Source organism: Convolutriloba macropyga, unplaced genomic scaffold (assembly GCF_964194025.1).
Source record: "Convolutriloba macropyga unplaced genomic scaffold, txConMacr16.3 SCAFFOLD_793, whole genome shotgun sequence".
Lineage (NCBI taxonomy): Eukaryota > Metazoa > Xenacoelomorpha > Acoela > Convolutidae > Convolutriloba > Convolutriloba macropyga.
The window spans coordinates 56,461-75,000 of NW_027451659.1; the positions used below are offsets into that span (position 1 = coordinate 56,461).

The 18,540-nt window shown below is 39.1% G+C and overlaps 1 protein-coding gene across 1 annotated transcript in view; it reads right to left on the bottom strand.

Moving 5' to 3' along the window:
• LOC142356881 (uncharacterized) overlaps positions 1-18,540 on the bottom strand; it is a 50,940-nt gene that overhangs the window by 31,279 nt on the left and 1,121 nt on the right. The window contains exons 2-3 of the mRNA XM_075408647.1: positions 18,423-18,540; positions 1,256-1,706 (exon numbers count right to left, since the gene is read on the bottom strand). The exon at positions 18,423-18,540 is cut by the window's right edge and continues 20 nt beyond it. Coding sequence (XP_075264762.1) covers positions 1,256-1,706; positions 18,423-18,540 — 569 coding nt within the window. The remainder of the gene's footprint in view (positions 1-1,255; positions 1,707-18,422) is intronic.

Sequence of the window (18,540 nt, forward strand, 5' to 3'; positions counted from 1 at the left end):
CAGTGGCCTGCTTCTTGACTGCCCAGCTGAGTGCTGCGCCACGTCCGTTGAGCTTGAAGTAATAGCCCGTTGTTGATTTTCTGTCGTTCACATCTCCAGACCAGTCTGCATCACTTTCCCCGACTAAATCATAACTAGCCTCTTTTGTGTAAGTAAGTTATATACCTTTTGAACCCCCAAGATATCGCAGAAGTCGTTTTCCGCAGAGCCAGTGTTGATTGGTGGGTGCGTTACTGTGCCTTCACAGAATATTGACTATGAACATGATGTCTGGCCTCGTCTGATTGGGCAGATAAAGAACTGATCCAACCAAGCTTCTGTAGATCCTCTGGTCCACTTCTTACTCTCCTTTCTGTGCTGTCTGAAGTTTCAAGTTAAAATCAGCTGGAGTTCTTGAGGGCTTGCATTGATCCATTTGAAACCGCTCAAGCCTTGTTTCTATGTCGCGTTCTTGGTCGACTGCGACTTTGCCCTCTTCTTGTCTGATTCTAAGGCCCAGAAACCAGTGTAGTCTCCCTCTGTCTTCCATGTGAAATGTTGCCTCTAGTGCCTTCTTGGCATCGAAGATCACTGTCATACATCTTGATGCTACTATGATGTCGTCAACCCAGACCAAGATGAAGGTGTGATCCTCTGCCTCTGATCTTGCGAACAAGCAGTGGTCGTTCCTGCTTTTGGTGAACCCCTGTCTCAGTAGAAATTTTGCCAGCTCTTTTTACCAGTTGTTAGCAGCCTGTTTCAAACCATAAATTGATTTATTTATCATAATCATTTAATACATGCTGGGAAGATTTTACATCAATTAATCTAACTCTAATAATAGTTATCTAGAATCATCAATTTGAACCGAGTATTGATTCACAGCGCCATTTCCTGAAGATTCATTTATATCAGTATTGGTGACTTGAATCAATTTACCTCTGTCAGATTAATTTGGTAAGTTAATCTTTCTGATAATACTAAGTTTAAGTCTTCAACTCGAATCAAAATTCTAACAACATATATATATATATATATATGTGTGTGTGTGTGTGTGTGTGTGTGTGTGTGTGCGTGTGTATGTGTGTGTGTGTGTGTGTGTGTGTGTGTGTGTGTGTGTGTGTGTGTGTGTGTGTTTGTGTTTGTGTGTGTGTGTGCGTGTGTGTTTGGGTGTGTTTGTGTGTGTTTGTGTGTGCGTGTGTTCGTGTGTTAAGTGTTTTCAAATTGAAACTATTATTTTTGATTGGGCTGAGGTGTTTGTAGATGAAACAGAGGCCTGGTAGCTTCTTCAATCAAATCTCCGTCTTGTGAATAGCAGCATTGATTCGTTATCATTCTCGGGTAGCGAAGTGTCCCTTCGCAAATTGCAGCTGGCGATTCAATGCAAAAACTGGCTCCCGGATTTAGTTCACATTTGGTGTCCGGACAAATGCCTTGGTTTTTCAAGGTCATCCTCTTGTCTGGCTCATTGTCACTACAACAGAGATCAAAGTGCCAGCCAGTGACACCGTGGTTGATCTCCTCGTTTGCCCACCAGGAATCAGAGTGATCGAAAGAATCGTTAAATGCGGATCCGATTAGCATTTCGGGGAACTTTGGGCAAGGATATATATGCTGAATGTTTGGAGAACACAGAGAAACTACGTTGGTTGCAACATCACTCGCTGCCCAGGAATCACAATTGATGGAAGTGTCACGATCACCGAGGACAAAGCCAACTGCCAACTCTGAAACATTTTCTATATGCATGACAGCTGTCTATATCTATATACTTAAAAATGCAGTATTTCCACCTCAGCAGTTGGTCCCCCCAATCGCACGTGCCATTATTTTACATTCTGACTTACTATGTAAGGGCACGTACTCTGTAACTGGGGCGTGGGGGCAGAAATAGAAAATTTCCTTATATTTGTTCAGCAGATATTTGTACATGAAATGCCTTGGTTTTCAGTGCATTAAGCACACAAATTTCTGGCGGTTACTTCTTTTTCATGAAGGCAGCTGATTGGAAACTGGTCAGTCCTGATATTCCAGCTGAGAGGTCGAAAAAATTGAACCTAAAAGGGGCCATGTTTGGTCATAACTTGGCGGTATCAAATGACAGCAGTCGAATCATCTCATTACTACCAAATCAAAACCAAACGCGAACCAAACCAATTTTTTCATATTTAAACATATCAAAATCACGACTGAAACCCAAGTTAAAATTTTACATTTCAATCCATATGACTCAAATCGACTAAAAATTATAAGGATAATTTATGTTTAACCGTTCGTTTATGTACGCAAATGTATGACAAAAATAGTCTCAACTTTCTGTTCAATGGAATATACTAAAGCTACTTTCTCAAAAAATCTGCCAGTCTACGTTTGTAGTTTATTGTTCCGACCCCCACTTTAGTAGGGAGGGAGGAACTATATACTCAACTGGTTTTTTTTTTGTTCAGTCAATTTTGGCCGATCGATATATTCATCGTAGAGAAGTGTGAGTGGTATCATTGAAAAGCCCGTCCAGCGTAGAATAGGGAATTAAAAAGATTTTTTCTATTTTCGTTTTTTACAGGGATTTATCGAGGTTTAAAGTTTTGTGAACATTCGACTGTTTTTGTTCACATTTTCAGTAATTTTTGCTAAAATTTGGCACAATTTCGCTAAAATAAATCAAAATAAGTTACAATTTTTAACGGCAGATTGTTGTTGTTACCATTAGAGATAGAAGAGCGTTTGTTTGAATTGTTTGATTGAAGTTTTTTTTGGCTAAAACTTTTGATAAAATTTACAAAATGGCACAAAATATGCATTTTTGGTCCACTTTGTTAACGTTTGCCAGACTTAGTGACCTAGAAACTTTAAAACAGACTCCGTCATCTGGAAAAGAGCGTTAGTTGCAAGTAGGCGCCGTATGATGGTCTTCTGGAATTAAAAATTTGCCGTTTTGTGTTGATTTAACTCGATAATTATACAAAATGCATCGTACTTTTTTTTAATATTTGAAAAACTCCACGCAAAAATTGATCTAATTCGCAAACACTTGGAACACTTGATCGGTTTACTGGTTGCGCGACAAAATTAGGGAGAGGTTCGACAATATCGTGGATTCTTAGAACCAGAGACTTTTTGGTTTTTATTTTGATGCTGCCTTTTTCAAAATATTTTGCTTTTGTTTTTTTAATGTTGATTACTGATAATATATTTTTTTCATGGCTCCGTTAATGACAACTCCAATTTAGGTAAATTTGAGGCTCAATGTGGATACAGTTTGTTTTCAGAGAACCAAAGGTTTTTATGGCTTTGAGGAATAATTTTATTAAAAATTAACTGAATTCTTCTCTTTTGCCTTCAATTGTTATTCTTTTAGCAGTCTGATTTTTGAGTTTAACCACTCAAAGGTCTAAATTTCTTCCTCAAGAGGTGCAAGTGAAACTTTTCTAATCATTCGGTCGATACCTAATGTCTCTTATGTTATTGAATGTATTTGTTTTAAGGAACTTTGTGATTTTTTGAAATTGTCAATTTTTTATAATATTTTAGTCAACATTTTGCTTATTCTCAGTAAAAACAACCTTTCCTCCGCATAGAATACAAACTAAATTTGTGGCCGATTGTTTTAACAGAAGGTTTTCTTGCTTTTGGTACTACGAGTTTTCATACAAAATTTTCTGATTTTTGTGCATAATTTCCCATTTTCGATGTTGTTTTTGTTTCATTTGCAAATTGTAACCTTATTTAAAAATCTAACAAAAAAATGTTCGCAAAATTTGAAAATGAACATATTTTTTGTTTTCATAACATATGGTTTGAAGGGCTGCGACACCGTTCTCTTGCAGAAATTGGTAGATATTTTTAATTATTTGTTGCCCTTTATTTGTTGTTAGTTTTTGTTGTCATATGCCAAATATTGTGTAATTAAAAGTCTCAATGGCCAACTATAGATAAACAAATGAACTTAATAATTGAAATCGGTAAATAGCTAATGGTTGTTTTGACTTTCGAATTAATTTTCTAAGAAAAGAGTAATAGTATCTTCTTTAACTTATCCCTTTTTGTTCTGGTTTGCGTTTTTTCGTATTTACCAATGTCATTTCATTTTCGTAAATTAGCTTCAATATTTAGTGCTCTTTTCATTTTCTGTTGACTCGCACAATGATTTCTCTGTTGTTTAAATATTTTAAAGGATGTCTGCAGGGCTTAGATTATTTGTTTCAGAAGAATTTTGTGAAGTTTAGATACTTTTCAGTTTTTGTGGTTCTTTTTGTTGTCATTTTGTGAGAGTCGTTTTACAAAAAACGATATGATGGTCAAAGGAGACGCAAATGAAGATGTTGTACTCTATATTAATATCTTATATATCTTATAGATTTAATATCTTATAGATTTAATGGCTTCAAAACTGTGGTTTCGTAAAATTGTTTGTGAAATTTATTAGTTCAGCTTGCATTTAATGTTATTTTATAGTCTTATGAATAACTCTCATCAATTACAGTCGCAATTAATTTTCCGAGTAGTGGCAGAACTAACTGTCTACTCTTTTAGTCTACTCTTTTAAAGATTTGTTGGCTATGAATTTTGAAAACATTTGTTTTTAATAAAAAAAGAGACAGATTTTTGAGATCTGCCAACTGTTTTTCTATTAAATTGTAGCTAGGCATCTCTATATACAATTCACATCATTTATCTGATGAAATACAATTTGCTCTTCACAACGGTTTTATATTCCTCAAATAGTCTTTCTTCTTCGAACAAACAGTTTTCAAAAAACCAATGTTCGTGATTTTTGTTTTCTTTTCACAGTATCACAAAAATAGGCGTCATTTGATTTACAAATGTTGTTATCTTCAAACAATCCAAACAAAGATTTCTATTGTTTTTAATGATCACCATAAAATTTAATTGAAAGGGGGCATCGTTTTCGTGCATAATTTTATGTGCAAATTTTTAGTTTTTGCCTGTAATTGTCGTTCTTACTGTAGTCGTATGACATATTCTGGATAATGAGAGACCTCAGTCGCTCTCTATTGAGGTATAAAAGACTCTCCCAATAACTCCATTTGATGCGTAATGTTTCTGATTAGTTCAAATTTAATTCTTTAAAAAAACCAATGTTTTAATAAACTTTGCCCCTTTTGCTCATTTCTAGACGACTTGTTGCCAAAAGTCGCATTGAGGAAAAGTCCCATATTTTGTTCCAAAAAAGTGCCGGTTAATCTTCTGAGTATATGTTTTATCTGATGCCATTTTAATTTAGGTTATAAGGGGTTTTCAAAAAATGGACAAGGAGTTTTGGTCGTAATTAATGTTTGTAACTATTTGAATTTTATTGCCGTCTTTTCTGGTGGTCATATTTTGGTAGCCACAGGTCTCATAGGCCCTCTAGAGTTGATTGTTTTATTCTTTTAGTAGTTTGTTGAACTATATGTTGATATGTTAATTTTTTTTATCTCTTCCTCATTTGGTAGACAATTAAGTGAAAAATGGGGATGAGCGGGGTCGGATCTTAATATGCGAACGCACAACACCGAGCCTCCTTGTCTTTGATCTCGTGGGTCATATGGGACACGGTAAGTTATTGTCACAATTCATTTTTTAAATGGTGATTATATATATATATATATATATATATATATATATATATATATATATATATATATATATATATGTGTGTATATGTATATATATATTTATATATATATATATATATATATATATATATATAAATATACATAAATATATATATATATATATATATATATTTATACTTATTTAAGCGCGGCTGGATTGTGTTCTTCAGTTGAATTTTCAGTCACATGAAAAAAAGTCACCAATTGGTAGCCCTCAGGGTCTAATTTTGATATAAAAAAAATAGCAGAAACTTGGGAAATGGGAACTCTTCAAATTTTCGAAGGAGAAATTGAGAAATTGAGCAGGAAAAATACATTGCATCGGGGGTGGATACATTGCTCGTTGAAAACTAAGATAGAAACGAAAAAAATGATTGTAGTAATTTTAGTCAGGTTAAATGGTCAATTTTTAGCAGCTCTTTACATTTCAAAGCCTAACGATTAACAATTTAAACTATATAACCAAAAACTTCCAAAAAAAACTTAAATTCTATATTTGTTCTCAAATGTTGTTTTGAAAAATTCCTCTACGTCTCTCTGTTTTCTGATGGTTCACAAATTGCTCATATCATTTTATTCTCTGCATCAATAGGTTTTTTGGAGAATTCAAGACTTCAAGCAATTTAGAGGTCTAAAAATAGCAAAATGAACTCTGAAAATGTAAAATAAAGCAAAAAAATGCCTTTTAGTCTAATTACTAGAGTTGTACTTTTCTAATTTCCAGAGTTGTTCTAGAGTTGAGATGCAAAATTTTGCACAAATCCCATTTCATTAGAACTCACCGTTTTAAATTTTTTGCAACATTGGAGACCTAAACGAAACCGTTTCATTAAAAGAACATCAAATCAACCACAATCATTATTTACGAAACAGGAAGGAAATCTTATTTTCTCTTTTATTTTTGTTTTATATCATGTCGGAGCAGACAGTACAAACTACAACGAATTGCAAATAAATTTGATTGTGAGAAAGTTAATCTTCACTTCTCTGTTTATTGAAATTGTGCTTCGAATTAACCTGTCCAGTCTTTGGGCATTTTTCTAACAAAAAAGCCAAATTTTTTTTTGATCGTGAAATTTTGACGGAAGAAGCAGAAATTTTCCTTCCTTTTTCAGTTCACATCATAATTATTAACTTTTCCAATTTCTTTAGAAAACACTTACTAAAAAAGAGAAAAGGCCAAAACTAGAAACTTACTGATAACTAATTTTCCTCGACGTTACTAAAACGAAACCTTATGAACAGCTTTCAACGTTCCTTTACATGTAGGACACAATTAGAGGCGTATATTTTAGGAAATATTATAAATTATAAAAAAAAATATTCAAGTTAGAAAATTTGCTAAAATTGTGGCTTTATTATACTCAGAACCAAAATTGTGTTTATTAATTCTACCTGTTAGCAACTCTGCAGGATTTTTTAAAAATAAATGGATTATGCACATGAAACGTCAAAAAAGAAAAAAATATATTTCAAAAAATCTTCTAAAAGGTCATATCAGATTTTAGTGTCGATTTTACGATTGGGCAAAGACAAATGAATTTACATTTTTTTAAATAAAATTATCAAAATGTTATTAAAATCAAGGTCAAAAGTGATGTGTTCACAAGAAATTAACACCCCGATAGCTACTTGAGAAACACGAAATTTGAAACAACTTCTCATTTTTATACTCTACGCCTGGCGGGCTTTGTAGTGATACCACTCACTATTCTCTACGAAAGTTTTTTCATCAGCCAAAATTGACAGAACAAAAAAACAGTTCAGCAAATAGTTTCTCCCCCATCCCCCACAACAAGTGGTGTCGGAACTATTCATTAACAACGGCTGTGGTAGCCACAATTTATTAACAACGGCTGTCTTGCTAGGCTAGATCTAAAGGTAGAAGAAAAAACCGTCAAAATAATTAAGTTTTAACATAGGTATTTCTAAATTTAGAACCTTTTTTGCAGTCTGCATATTTATTCCGTAGAAAACGTTCAACGTAAAATGAATTCAGAATGGGTTCGATACATATCAAGTACTACTTGAAATAGTTTTTTTAGGGAATGAGCATATTAATATTTCGATTTGAATGAAGTCATAGAAATATCATGCAAGATCGAAATCAAGCAAGATCAAAATTTTGTTTAAAAAATCTTTATTCTACGCAGGCAGGAAGAAATGGATTGAATTGATATGACATTTTAACTGCATATTAATCTAATCACGTCAATTGTAAGGAATTTTATTCAAAGAACCATCACGGAGATTTTTTTTCTTGTAAAGGTTTGCGATTTCTCTTCATACTGTAATCAGTATAAAAAAGTTCTCTCCGATGTCGATCAATGGGCTCACTGATTATAAATTTGCTCATTGAACAACTCAAAGTTATCTTGCAAGATTGTTACTGAGTAAACTAAATGAGCAATGCGCTATTTAAATCTATCAAGCGAGAAAGTATTACGTCATAATTTCTTAACCATGTAAGCCTTACAAAAACATTAAATGCACACAAAATACGTTCTATTTGGCATAGAAAGCTCGGAAAAAGTTCGTTTAACATAATTTTTGTTGAGCCTACTAATATACTGAATCGATTGCGCTCTTTTTAGGCTTAATATTTTTATGTTTCGAAAACGTAGCGGTGACCAATCTGAGCCGAAAATCGGCCGAGACAAAATACCTGCTAGCAAATATAGCTAGATTTGCAGGACCATTTAGATGTGCTTTTTCACTTTGATACGTATTGAATACAGTTGCCTTATCGTGATTGTGATGAATTAACATTCGAAAGAGTGAATACTTTTCGTCACCTTTATTACTGGTGCCGCGTTATTTTGGCGCCCAAAGTGGGGCACGAATTTCTTAGAGGGTACCCAAATTGTTGAGCATATTATATCAATAATTTGAAGGTTTTAAGCATGCTCAAATTCAGCTGAGTCATTTTCTCAGATTATCTATTATCCTGGACTAGATTTGCGAATACCCCATGATATTACAGTGCTTCAAGCAAACTAGAATTCACTCCCTTTTGGCATGTGCGTAATGAAGCTTTATCAGCCTTGAAATATTTCTCTGCGTGTTGTTGAGGCATACCAGTGCATCAAATATAAGGGAAATCTTCAGCTTTTACTTTAAGCTTTTTGTTTCTTTCTCTAACTGTCAATCGCGAACATTTTATCAATTGAAGAGGAATCCGAGACCTAGATACTTCCGGAACCCCAAAGTTGAGCCCAACGGGGCTGTCCACAACAGGAATTGGAACCGTCCTGCTGTTTTTTTATTACACGACAGAGGAAAGCAACAGATTCATAGTAACACAAGGGAAACAAATAAAAAGAACAGAAGTGAGATCAACCAAGAGTCTTGTGAACCAGATCCTGTGATCCACCCAGTAGTTTCAAGACTCACATTGAAGATATTTGGCTCTAAACCAATGTCATCAAAAAACTGTAAGACTCATCCAAAAACTTGTGATGCTTTAAATTGATTTTATATCCGGCAAATCTAGTGCCCCCCATTGCCCCAGAAGCCTGATTTTTTTAAATAACGGTTACCGATAACCCAAACCATACACATTCTTTGTTGAAAAACTTCAATTTTGAAAACTTTTGGTCAAAATTAGGAATTGACCAAATTGGGTTGAAGGTTGGTACTTGGGTAAAGTCTATTACACTTTCAAGCGAAGCGAAAAAAAAAGTTTGAAAAAATTGACCAAACTTTAGAAAATTGTGCTATACTTTATTTAGAGCATCGATAGATTGCGGATCGAACACTTGTATAAAAAACGGTAGAATTTAGAGTTTGGTCAAGATTTTCAAATTTTGAAGAAAAAATAAAATATCAGATAACTGATTTTTTCTCAATAAGCGCTTATTCTTGGTAACTCGTGAAAATTGTGCTTTTAACATCAGGGTTCGGAGTTTGAGCAAAGCTCAAACCAATTATGTTGTAAAAACATTATATGGTTTTCATATTAGCTGCGAGTTCACTGCATCACGCCATAAAAACTTTGCCTCACGCGTTACAAGACCATTATAAAAAAGGATTTTATTCATTACCGGGTCTGAGTTTTAATCCTAACGCGGTGAAAGAACGTTGCAATTGAGTCATTTCTTCCTTGATCAAAAGAGGCTAGTTATATGGCATGATGTGGTGAACAATTCATTGTCCCGTCATCGCAGTAACAACAATAGGCCTTTAACACCTTCGCAGCTTATTACAGAGCTTGAAGAGTATCAGGAGCGCATAGAAGCTATAGTGTATTGCCCCAGAGAGGGAACTCCTGATATTTACAATCAGCTCAAGCGTAGTACTCTAGTTACCATCCATTTAGTGAAAGACATCGTGTCTAGACGTAAACAGAAAGATCCTTAGTACAGAGAATTACACTTAAGGCCTGCGCTTGAGCTGAAAACATTCACTGTAGTGTTAGCACATAAGAACAACCTTCGGTCCTTGATAACACGCTCCCGACCGAAAAAGCTTTCTAAGCGCCGTCGTAAAACGCTTCGCACCCGTCAGGCGTTCGAGGAGGCGGAACTCACTCAAGCCTTTGATACCCTGAATGTCACTTTGTCTTGCGTTGTTGTGGGAGTGTACCCTCTGACTGGCGGTGTGACTTAGTTTACTCACGAGTTACGGGTTAGTTTGTGGTTGGTTCTCTCCAATAGCACTTTACTAAACGTTTCGCTCTCCCCATTTTTGAGATATTCACTACCGTTTGTTTTCCGCAGGTTATCTGGTTTCATTTTTCCGTTTCCATCTTTTTGTTTCCGTGTTGCCGTGTTTCTTTCTATTCTCCGTTAATCTGTTGTAAGATGTATTTTGTTGAGTTTTTGCTGTAGTAAGTTTTTTTCTGCTATCATGCTGGTTGCTTTCTCGTTGCTTGCTAGAGTGTGACTTAAGTTCATTCTGGAGTTACGGCTGGTTTTTTTCGTGACTTTCACCACACTTGTTTGCTAGCAATTGGCTGTAGCTTTATTAATTTCGATAGTATGCACTTTTGTTGTCTGTGTAAGGTGGTTTGCTAGGGTGTGACTTAAGTTAGTTCTGGAGTTACGGCTAGTAATTTTCCTGACTTTTTCCACTTTGGGTATACTACTTCGTTGCCGTAAATTACTCTAATGTTTTGTTGTTTTGATGCGTTAGATAAAGTCCCATAATGTTTTGTGCTAGTTTACCTGGCAGTAGCTCATTTCCCTCTTTCTAGGGTTTGACATAAGTTTATTCTGGAGTTACGGCTAGTTTGTTTGGTTGAGTTTGTTGCTGTGGTCTGCTAGCATTGATCTTCCCGCCTCCTTGCTTGTGGCTTACCGTCTCCCTCCCGTGCTGCCCCGGTTTTCCACCCCGTCGCGCGCTACCCGTTCGACGTTTTTTTCTCGTCCGTATCGTTTTCCCGTATCGTCGCGCGCCGTCCACCCGACGTTTTCGCCCCGCCCGTGGCATTTTCCCGCTTTGTCGCGCGTTGTTCGCCCGACGCTCCCGTTTGTCTATCCGGTTTCCCTTTGCGTCGTGCGTTATTCGTTCGCCGTCTCTTCCCGTCCGTCCCGTCTCCCGTTCTGTACCGTGTCGCGCCTTCAGCGCTCACATTTCTATCTTTCTTCCTTTCGCCGGGTACTATTGTACTCGACGAACAACTTTGCTCTTTGGCGGTTTGCAAGGCAAACCGTCACACTAGGGTTTGGTTCAACCCATTTGTGTTGTGCTGTTGTATGCGTATGTGTACTTTTGTATTAGTACAAAATTAAACTTTTGGTTCCTGTTTTTATAAGATCATGGGAACATTGCAGGACAAATTTAACAAACTTTATAGTGCGAGGGCAAAAATAGAGGCTGAACTTAATAACATCTATGCTGAAATTAACAATGCTGTTGATAAGCAAGACAGGAAAGTTAAAATCGAACGTCTGATTGTGAAGTGCAATGATGCTTTCACTAGAGTAGTTGATAAGAATGAAGAGCTCTTTGATCTGGCACAAAAGACTGAAGATCCAGATCCTGCCTGCCAGAACCTGGAAAAGTGGTTAGAGACTGTAACGAAAGAAAACTGATGAGTTTATTGCTGCTGTTCGGGGGTATATCAATTCGGTCCATGACAAAGAGACAGCAGAGCTGTATACCTCTCAAGATTCAAAATCACATATGACTTCCTCAAAAATATTAAGTCAGCGTCAACGAGACTTAGAACTATCAAAACTCAAAAGGGAGGAAATTGGGATACAACATGAGGCAAAGCTTCGCATTGCTAGACTGCGTCTTGAAATTGAAAAACAAACGAAATTGCGGGAATTGGAAATTGAGCAGCTTGAGGAGGATCATCGCAAGGAAGTAGCTGCTGCAGCCCTTGAGGAAATTGAATTGATGACAAAATTATCAGCAGACGGGTCTGGTACTGGCAAAATGAATGGGCTCTTTACGGAAAGAAGTTCAGTCAAGAGCAAGAAACTTGTTCAAGATTGCGTTAATTCGTCACCGGCCGGGAACATGGCAGATGTTGCAAACGAACCGAGTTTGCACTTTTCTGGTTCCATCGCCCAATCCAACTAAGCAATTGTCCAACGACCTTCTTCAACTCAACTTCCAAACTCACACTTCAATCTCAATACACATGGTCAAGTTGAGGCCAACATCAACCTCCCTGTCCATGAGCCGCAAGGACTAAGTGGTAGAAGCAATGTAACCAACGATGCACATGTTGCAAACAACATCATGCAAGAGCAGCGACAGCCTCAATATACGCCTCCATCACCACCAATAAACTTTGGTATGCCAACTCAACTAAACGCCCCAAACACAGCCCGACAACTGTCTCAAGCATCAATGCACTTCGATGGTTTACAGTTAGATCATCAATTCCCTAGCAGGTCAAGCATGCCGGGACAGTTGAATTTAGTCAGCCCTCCGCGTTCACCACCATTAAATACACTCGTTATTGCTCCGCTAGCACTTAATCCGCAACAAGCATAAAGGTACCAGCCCCTCCATCCCCCGCACCACCGCATTTCCAGTTAATCCCACCAGCATTCCGCTTTCCTCCTTCGCCGCCACAAGCACTCCCACTACACGCCACTAACCCCGTGGCGAACAATGTCAATCTGTTACACCATTCTCCGCCTGCACCATTCATTTCCTCCGCAAACGTTTTTGTACCTCAATTAATTCATCCACCACCCGCACAAAAGAGTTTTCAGCACCAAAATTTTGTCCCTATAACCCACGCGCCTCCTGCTCTTCCGGATCCAAATGTCTGGCGTTTTCCGGCAACAGTCCCATCTAAGGCAGTACCACTTGTACGAACATCTGCAAACTTATACACCGTACAACCGGCCCCGTTAATCAACCCTCATATAACTACATCGCTCCGGTCTTCTCATGTACCAGCAGCAGCAGGCGCTCAACATTATGTAACATCAGACTTTATGCAAGCGAAGCCCTTTATTTCTTCCACAGGTATCGCCCCCACCTTTGTCACTCCGATCATTCCGCCAACGTATGGAGCTACCGTTCCGAAATCGTTGTGTTGGGGTTGTTCGCCGCATCCCACACATTCGGCTTCTTCTTCGGACTCTGCGGATTTGATAAAGCAGTTGGCGAAGGCAGGTACTTGTAAAAAGAACGATCCACTGCCCGAGTGGAAGTTGTCACAGTACAATGGTGATCCCCTGCAGTGGCACGAATGGTTCGGACAATTTAAAAGCGCCATAGACGCAGAGTCCTTGACTGATGATGTCAGGTTAACACACTTAAAAACTCTTGTAACTGGAAAAGCTAAAAACGCCATCGCTGAGTTCGCATACTTTGGTTTAATGTATAGGGACGCACGTAAGACACTCGAACGTAAATTTGGCCAACCACAGGCAGTAGTGAGTGCACACTTAGACAAACTCAGCTCTTTTCCTCCATTAAAGATGCACAATAGTGATAACATCATAAACTATTCTGCAACAATTTCAAGTCCCGTTGGGGTCTTTAAATCACTTTCATATGACTCAGTCCTCAAGAGCGCCTCACTTTTTAAGACGGCTGTGCAAAAATTGCCGCCCAATCTTAAAGAGTCTTGTTCACTTTTCACAGTGAAGAAACATTGGGTTAAGCCAACACACCTTGACTTCAACGATTGGTTGAAGGAGAAGGCCGAGGCACATGATTTAATGAAACAAACTTCATCGAAGGCAAGAACTGAGGATAACACCAACTCAGTTTTAAAGACCAAAGTAGCCTCAAAAACAATCGCCGCTAACACAAAAACTAAGGGCACTCAAAGACCAGCCTTAACATCGGCAACGCCTCCAACCCCTCGCTGCATTGTGTGTAAAGGTAACCACCGCATCTGTATCGTATGTGTTTAGGGTATTTAAAGAAAAGTCTTCCACTCAGCGAGCAAAGGTAGTGGCGGAGGCAAAACTGTGTTTCTCATGTTTGAGAGAAAAACATATGTTCAGGCAATGCCCAAATCCTAGGAAATGCAGAAAGGACGGTTGCAACAGCTCCCATAATACACTTCTCCATGGAGCTGAGAGGGTTTATCCATCAAAATCCTCTTCAAAGAACAACAATAGTAATTCTAATGCTGGCGCAAATCAAAGTAAACTTTCTAGTGTCCCATCATCGAGTAAGACCACTACTTTGTCATCAGTGAGTAATGTGAAAGGCCTCCGTCAGGTGACTGAATTACAGTTGAAGAGCTCTTTTGGTGGACACACCACGGTTTTAGTTTTGTGCGATACCACTTGCAGTAACTCTTGGGTGTCCAATGATCTTGCACGTACAGCATAAAAAATAGCAGTCAAGGGTATTTGCACGGTACAGCATATAAAATAGCAGTCAAGGGTATAAATACAGAGGAGGTTGTAGACACTAAGTTAGTTGAACTAATTGTAACACCAGGCGACAACCAAGCATTTGAACCATTTAAAGTAAGCCCTTACGTAAAGCAAGATTTGAATGTAGGCGCCGATGTCATTAACATTAAAGCACTTCAGGAAACATACCCGCACCTAGCAGTTCTAGACCCAGTTACATATTGCTATGGAAACATCGAGACGATACTCGGACAGGATGTGTATCATGCCATCCGCCCGTTAGAGTACTTCGCTGCCGACGAGAAGTCTTCGCCCTTCGCTGTTCGCTCGCCCATAGGTTGGGTTCTAAGCGGCCCTCTACCGTTGTCTTCAGGTTTAGCCTCGACCTGTTTCAAAGCTAATCTGGAGCAAGATTTTGAACTCGCTAGTCAGGTAAAATCTTGGTACGACGTGGAGTCGTACGGCGCACTTAAGCAAGTAGACCCACGATCCTCCTCGGATGCACGTGCGCATGAAATTCTTGAAAACACAACCGTGCATAATGGAAAAAGGTACAATGTCGGAATGCTATGGGCTGGAGATAACATCTAACTGCCCAACAATTATTTCTCAGCGCTTGTTCAATTAAAATCTAAACGGAGCAGCTAAATTCCATGGCGCATCTCTTAATAAGTCATTTCTCACCGGACCTGACTTACTGCAAAACCTAATCTATGTACTCCTACGGTTCAGACAACATCCACTTGCCGTATCCGCCGACATCGAGGAAATGTTCCTCCAGGTTGGAATGTTACCATGTGATCAGCCATCATTGCGTTTTTTGTGGCGGGAGGACCCCACATCAAATGTTATGGTACACCAGTATACACGCCACATCTTTGGGGCAAAATGTTCGCCCACAGCGCCAACTACGCACTTCAACGCACGGCAAGTGATAATGCTAAGGAGTACCCAGAAGCTGCAAAAGCTGTCCTTGAAAACTTCTACATGGACGATTACTTAGACTCAGTGGAATCCGCTGAGAGGGCCCTCATTAGGTCGAAGGAATTGGTGCATCTTCTCCATCTAGGTGGGTTCAAGCTTAATAAGTTTGTAAGCAATGTACCAGATCTGGCTGAACAAATTGATGGGTCTGCTCAATCAACTGAACCGAAGGTCATCGTTGCAAGGAGGAATCAATGCACGTGCTTGGGTTTAAGTGGGATCACAACAACGATACTCTGGTTGTGAGCAGGGGTACTAACAGCACCATGACGAGAAGTTTAACACACTGCTTGGTCCTAAGTCTTGTGTCAAAAGTCTACGACCCAATTGGTCTTGTCGCACCGTTCACTGTTGGTGCTCTGAGGCCCTAAGTTGGAATTACAAGCCGCTCTCCTCGTTGCCCGTTTAAAAAAGGAAATCTGTAGCATTAACGGTTACTGTGGATAAAGTATTTATGTGGACATATAGTACCATCGGCTTCCAGTGGATAAACTCAACAAACAAACACCTCATCTTCATTGCAAATCGTGTTAGTGAAATCCTGGAGAACACCAGCGTTGACCAATGGAACCACGTCGCCACTTGTGATAATCCGGTAGATGCTGGCACGCATGGCATGTCCGCTGAAGTTTTGCAATCAAGTAGCTGGGTGAGGGGTCCTGACGTCTTGAAAACTAAGCAATTCCCTTTTTTTACCAAATACTGACGTCGTTGATAACATCAAGCTCGGCGTTGTAACCAAGGAACAAGATGATGACTCCTCCATCTCTTCTCTAGCCGCATCAGTAACCAAGCCCCCTAAGGAACGAAGCACTAATCTATTCCCATTTGATAAGTTCAGTTCTTATCAAAAACTACTACGTGTCACCGCATATGTGCTCCGTCTTTTACCATCTCATGAAAGTTACCGCACCGTAGACGGCAGCATAGCAGACCCTGTTGAGCTTGACGAAAGCGAGCGTCATCCCCAGTACCTGGTGCAAGGAGAGTCCTTTAATACTGAAAGAAAGGATCTTCTTGACAACAAATCCGTTAAGAAGAGCAGCCGCATTGCTCAGTTTACTCCGTTTATTTGGCCCTATGGTCTCAACCAATCCTCTGGTCGACTCCGACGGCTAATGGAAATTGCTTTGATATTAAGCATCCTATCGTGCTGGACGTGCGTCATATTTTTGTTAAACTGTTTCTGCGGCATACTCAATTGAAGAACCATCATCAGGGCATCGATTACTTAAGATAAACGGTACAGGAACGTTATGCCATCCTAAAACTAGGTTCCGCAATGCGTTCAATCAAATCAAACTGCGTCTTTTGTAGGAAATTCCGTGCAGCAACCATTCAACCTATCATGGCAGACCTCCCAAAGGAGAGACTCGCATACCAGTCTCCTCCCTTTACCAACACCGGGGTTGATTACTTCGGCTCATTCTACGTCACAGTTCGTCGGACTACCGAGAAGAGGTGGGGATTTCTTTTCACTTGTCTCACTACTCGTGCTGTCCATGTTGAAGTTGTCCCGTCCATGGAAACTAGTTCCTGTGTAATGGGAGTGGAGCGGTTCGTCTCCCGTCGGGGTACTCCTGCTATGATTTGGTCGGATAATGGTACGAACTTCATTGGAGCGGAGTAAGAGCTCCAAGAATGTGTGGAAAAATGGAATACGCTTAACATCGCTGCCGAACTTGCCAATAAGGGCATTAAGTGGAGGTTCAATCCACCCAGTGCGCCACACCAAGGTGGCATCTGGGAGAGGCTAGTTTGAAGTTTTAAAAGAGTACTGTACATTAACCTTGGTACGCGTCGCCTCACAGATGAGGTGTTGAACACTACTTTTTGTCTGGTCGAATACGCACTAAACTCACGTCCCTTAACGCCCGTAAGCGCCGACCCGTCCGACCTAGGCGCAATAACACCTAACCATTTTCTACTCGGTAACCAAGCAACCAGAATTCTGACTATCGTTGGCGTCGACGAGTTCGATCATCGTAAGCGATACGCCCGTGCACAGTCATACGCCTATGCAATTTGGGCACGTTGGCTCAAGGAGTATGTACCTGCGCCGAACCGTAGATCTAAGTGGCAGACGCCTGCCGAGCAGCACCTCAAGGTCGGTGATTTAGTTTGGATCGTTGAAGAAAGCAACCCTAGGAGTTACTATCCAACTGCTCGATTGAAGAACTTCAGTACGGCTCCGACAGCGTCGCCCGCTCAGCCGTCTTACGCACGTCGTCCGGATCACTCATCCGCCCACTCGTTAAGCTTGTACCGATCCTCCCAACATTTTCTTCCGGGCCGGAGGATGTTACTGAGCAAACTAAATGAGCAATGCGTTATTTAAATCTATCCAGCGAGAATGTATTACATCATAATTTCTTGACCCTGTAAGCCTTACAAAAAGAATAAATGCACACAAAATACGTTCTATTTGGCATAGAAAGCTCGGAAAAAGTTCGTTTAACATAATTTTCTTTGAGCCCACTAATATACTGAATCGATTGCGCTCTTTTTCGGCTTAATATTTTTATGTTTCGAAAACGTAGCGGTGACCAATCTGAGCCGAAAATCGGCCCAGACAAAATACCTGCTAGCAAATATAGCTAAATTTGCCGGGCCATTTAGATGTGCTTTTTCACCTTGATACGTATTGAATACAGTTGCCTTATCGAGATTATGATGAATTAACATTCGAAAGAGTGAATACTTTTCGTCACCTTTACAAGATCTTGAAAGAAACTTACAAGATATGCGCCTGGATCTCTTATATGTTGCAAAATGAGCACCGTCATTTGAAAGAACTTTGCAAAAATCTTGCAGTTTGACTATGGTACCTTTGGCGCTCGAATTGACATATCAAAAAAGCATTAAAACGATGAAAATGCTAACAAAATATTAATACACTTTTGGCGCAAAAATAACGTGGAAAAATCGTGAAAACAAAAAGTGGACAAATCGATCGGAACTACCAATTCTTATAAAAAAATGTATGTCCATTTTTCATCGTTTTTTACTCCCTTTTTTCATCTTTTCCTGAAATAAAACTACGGCTGTTGCTCACCTTGCAGTTGGAAACTTATCATTTTGAATACAGTCAGGTAGCCGACAGTTCCAGTGTACTCGAAAGAAGTGACGTCAGACACATTCACTTGATACAGATTCGTCAATGTTTCACTAAC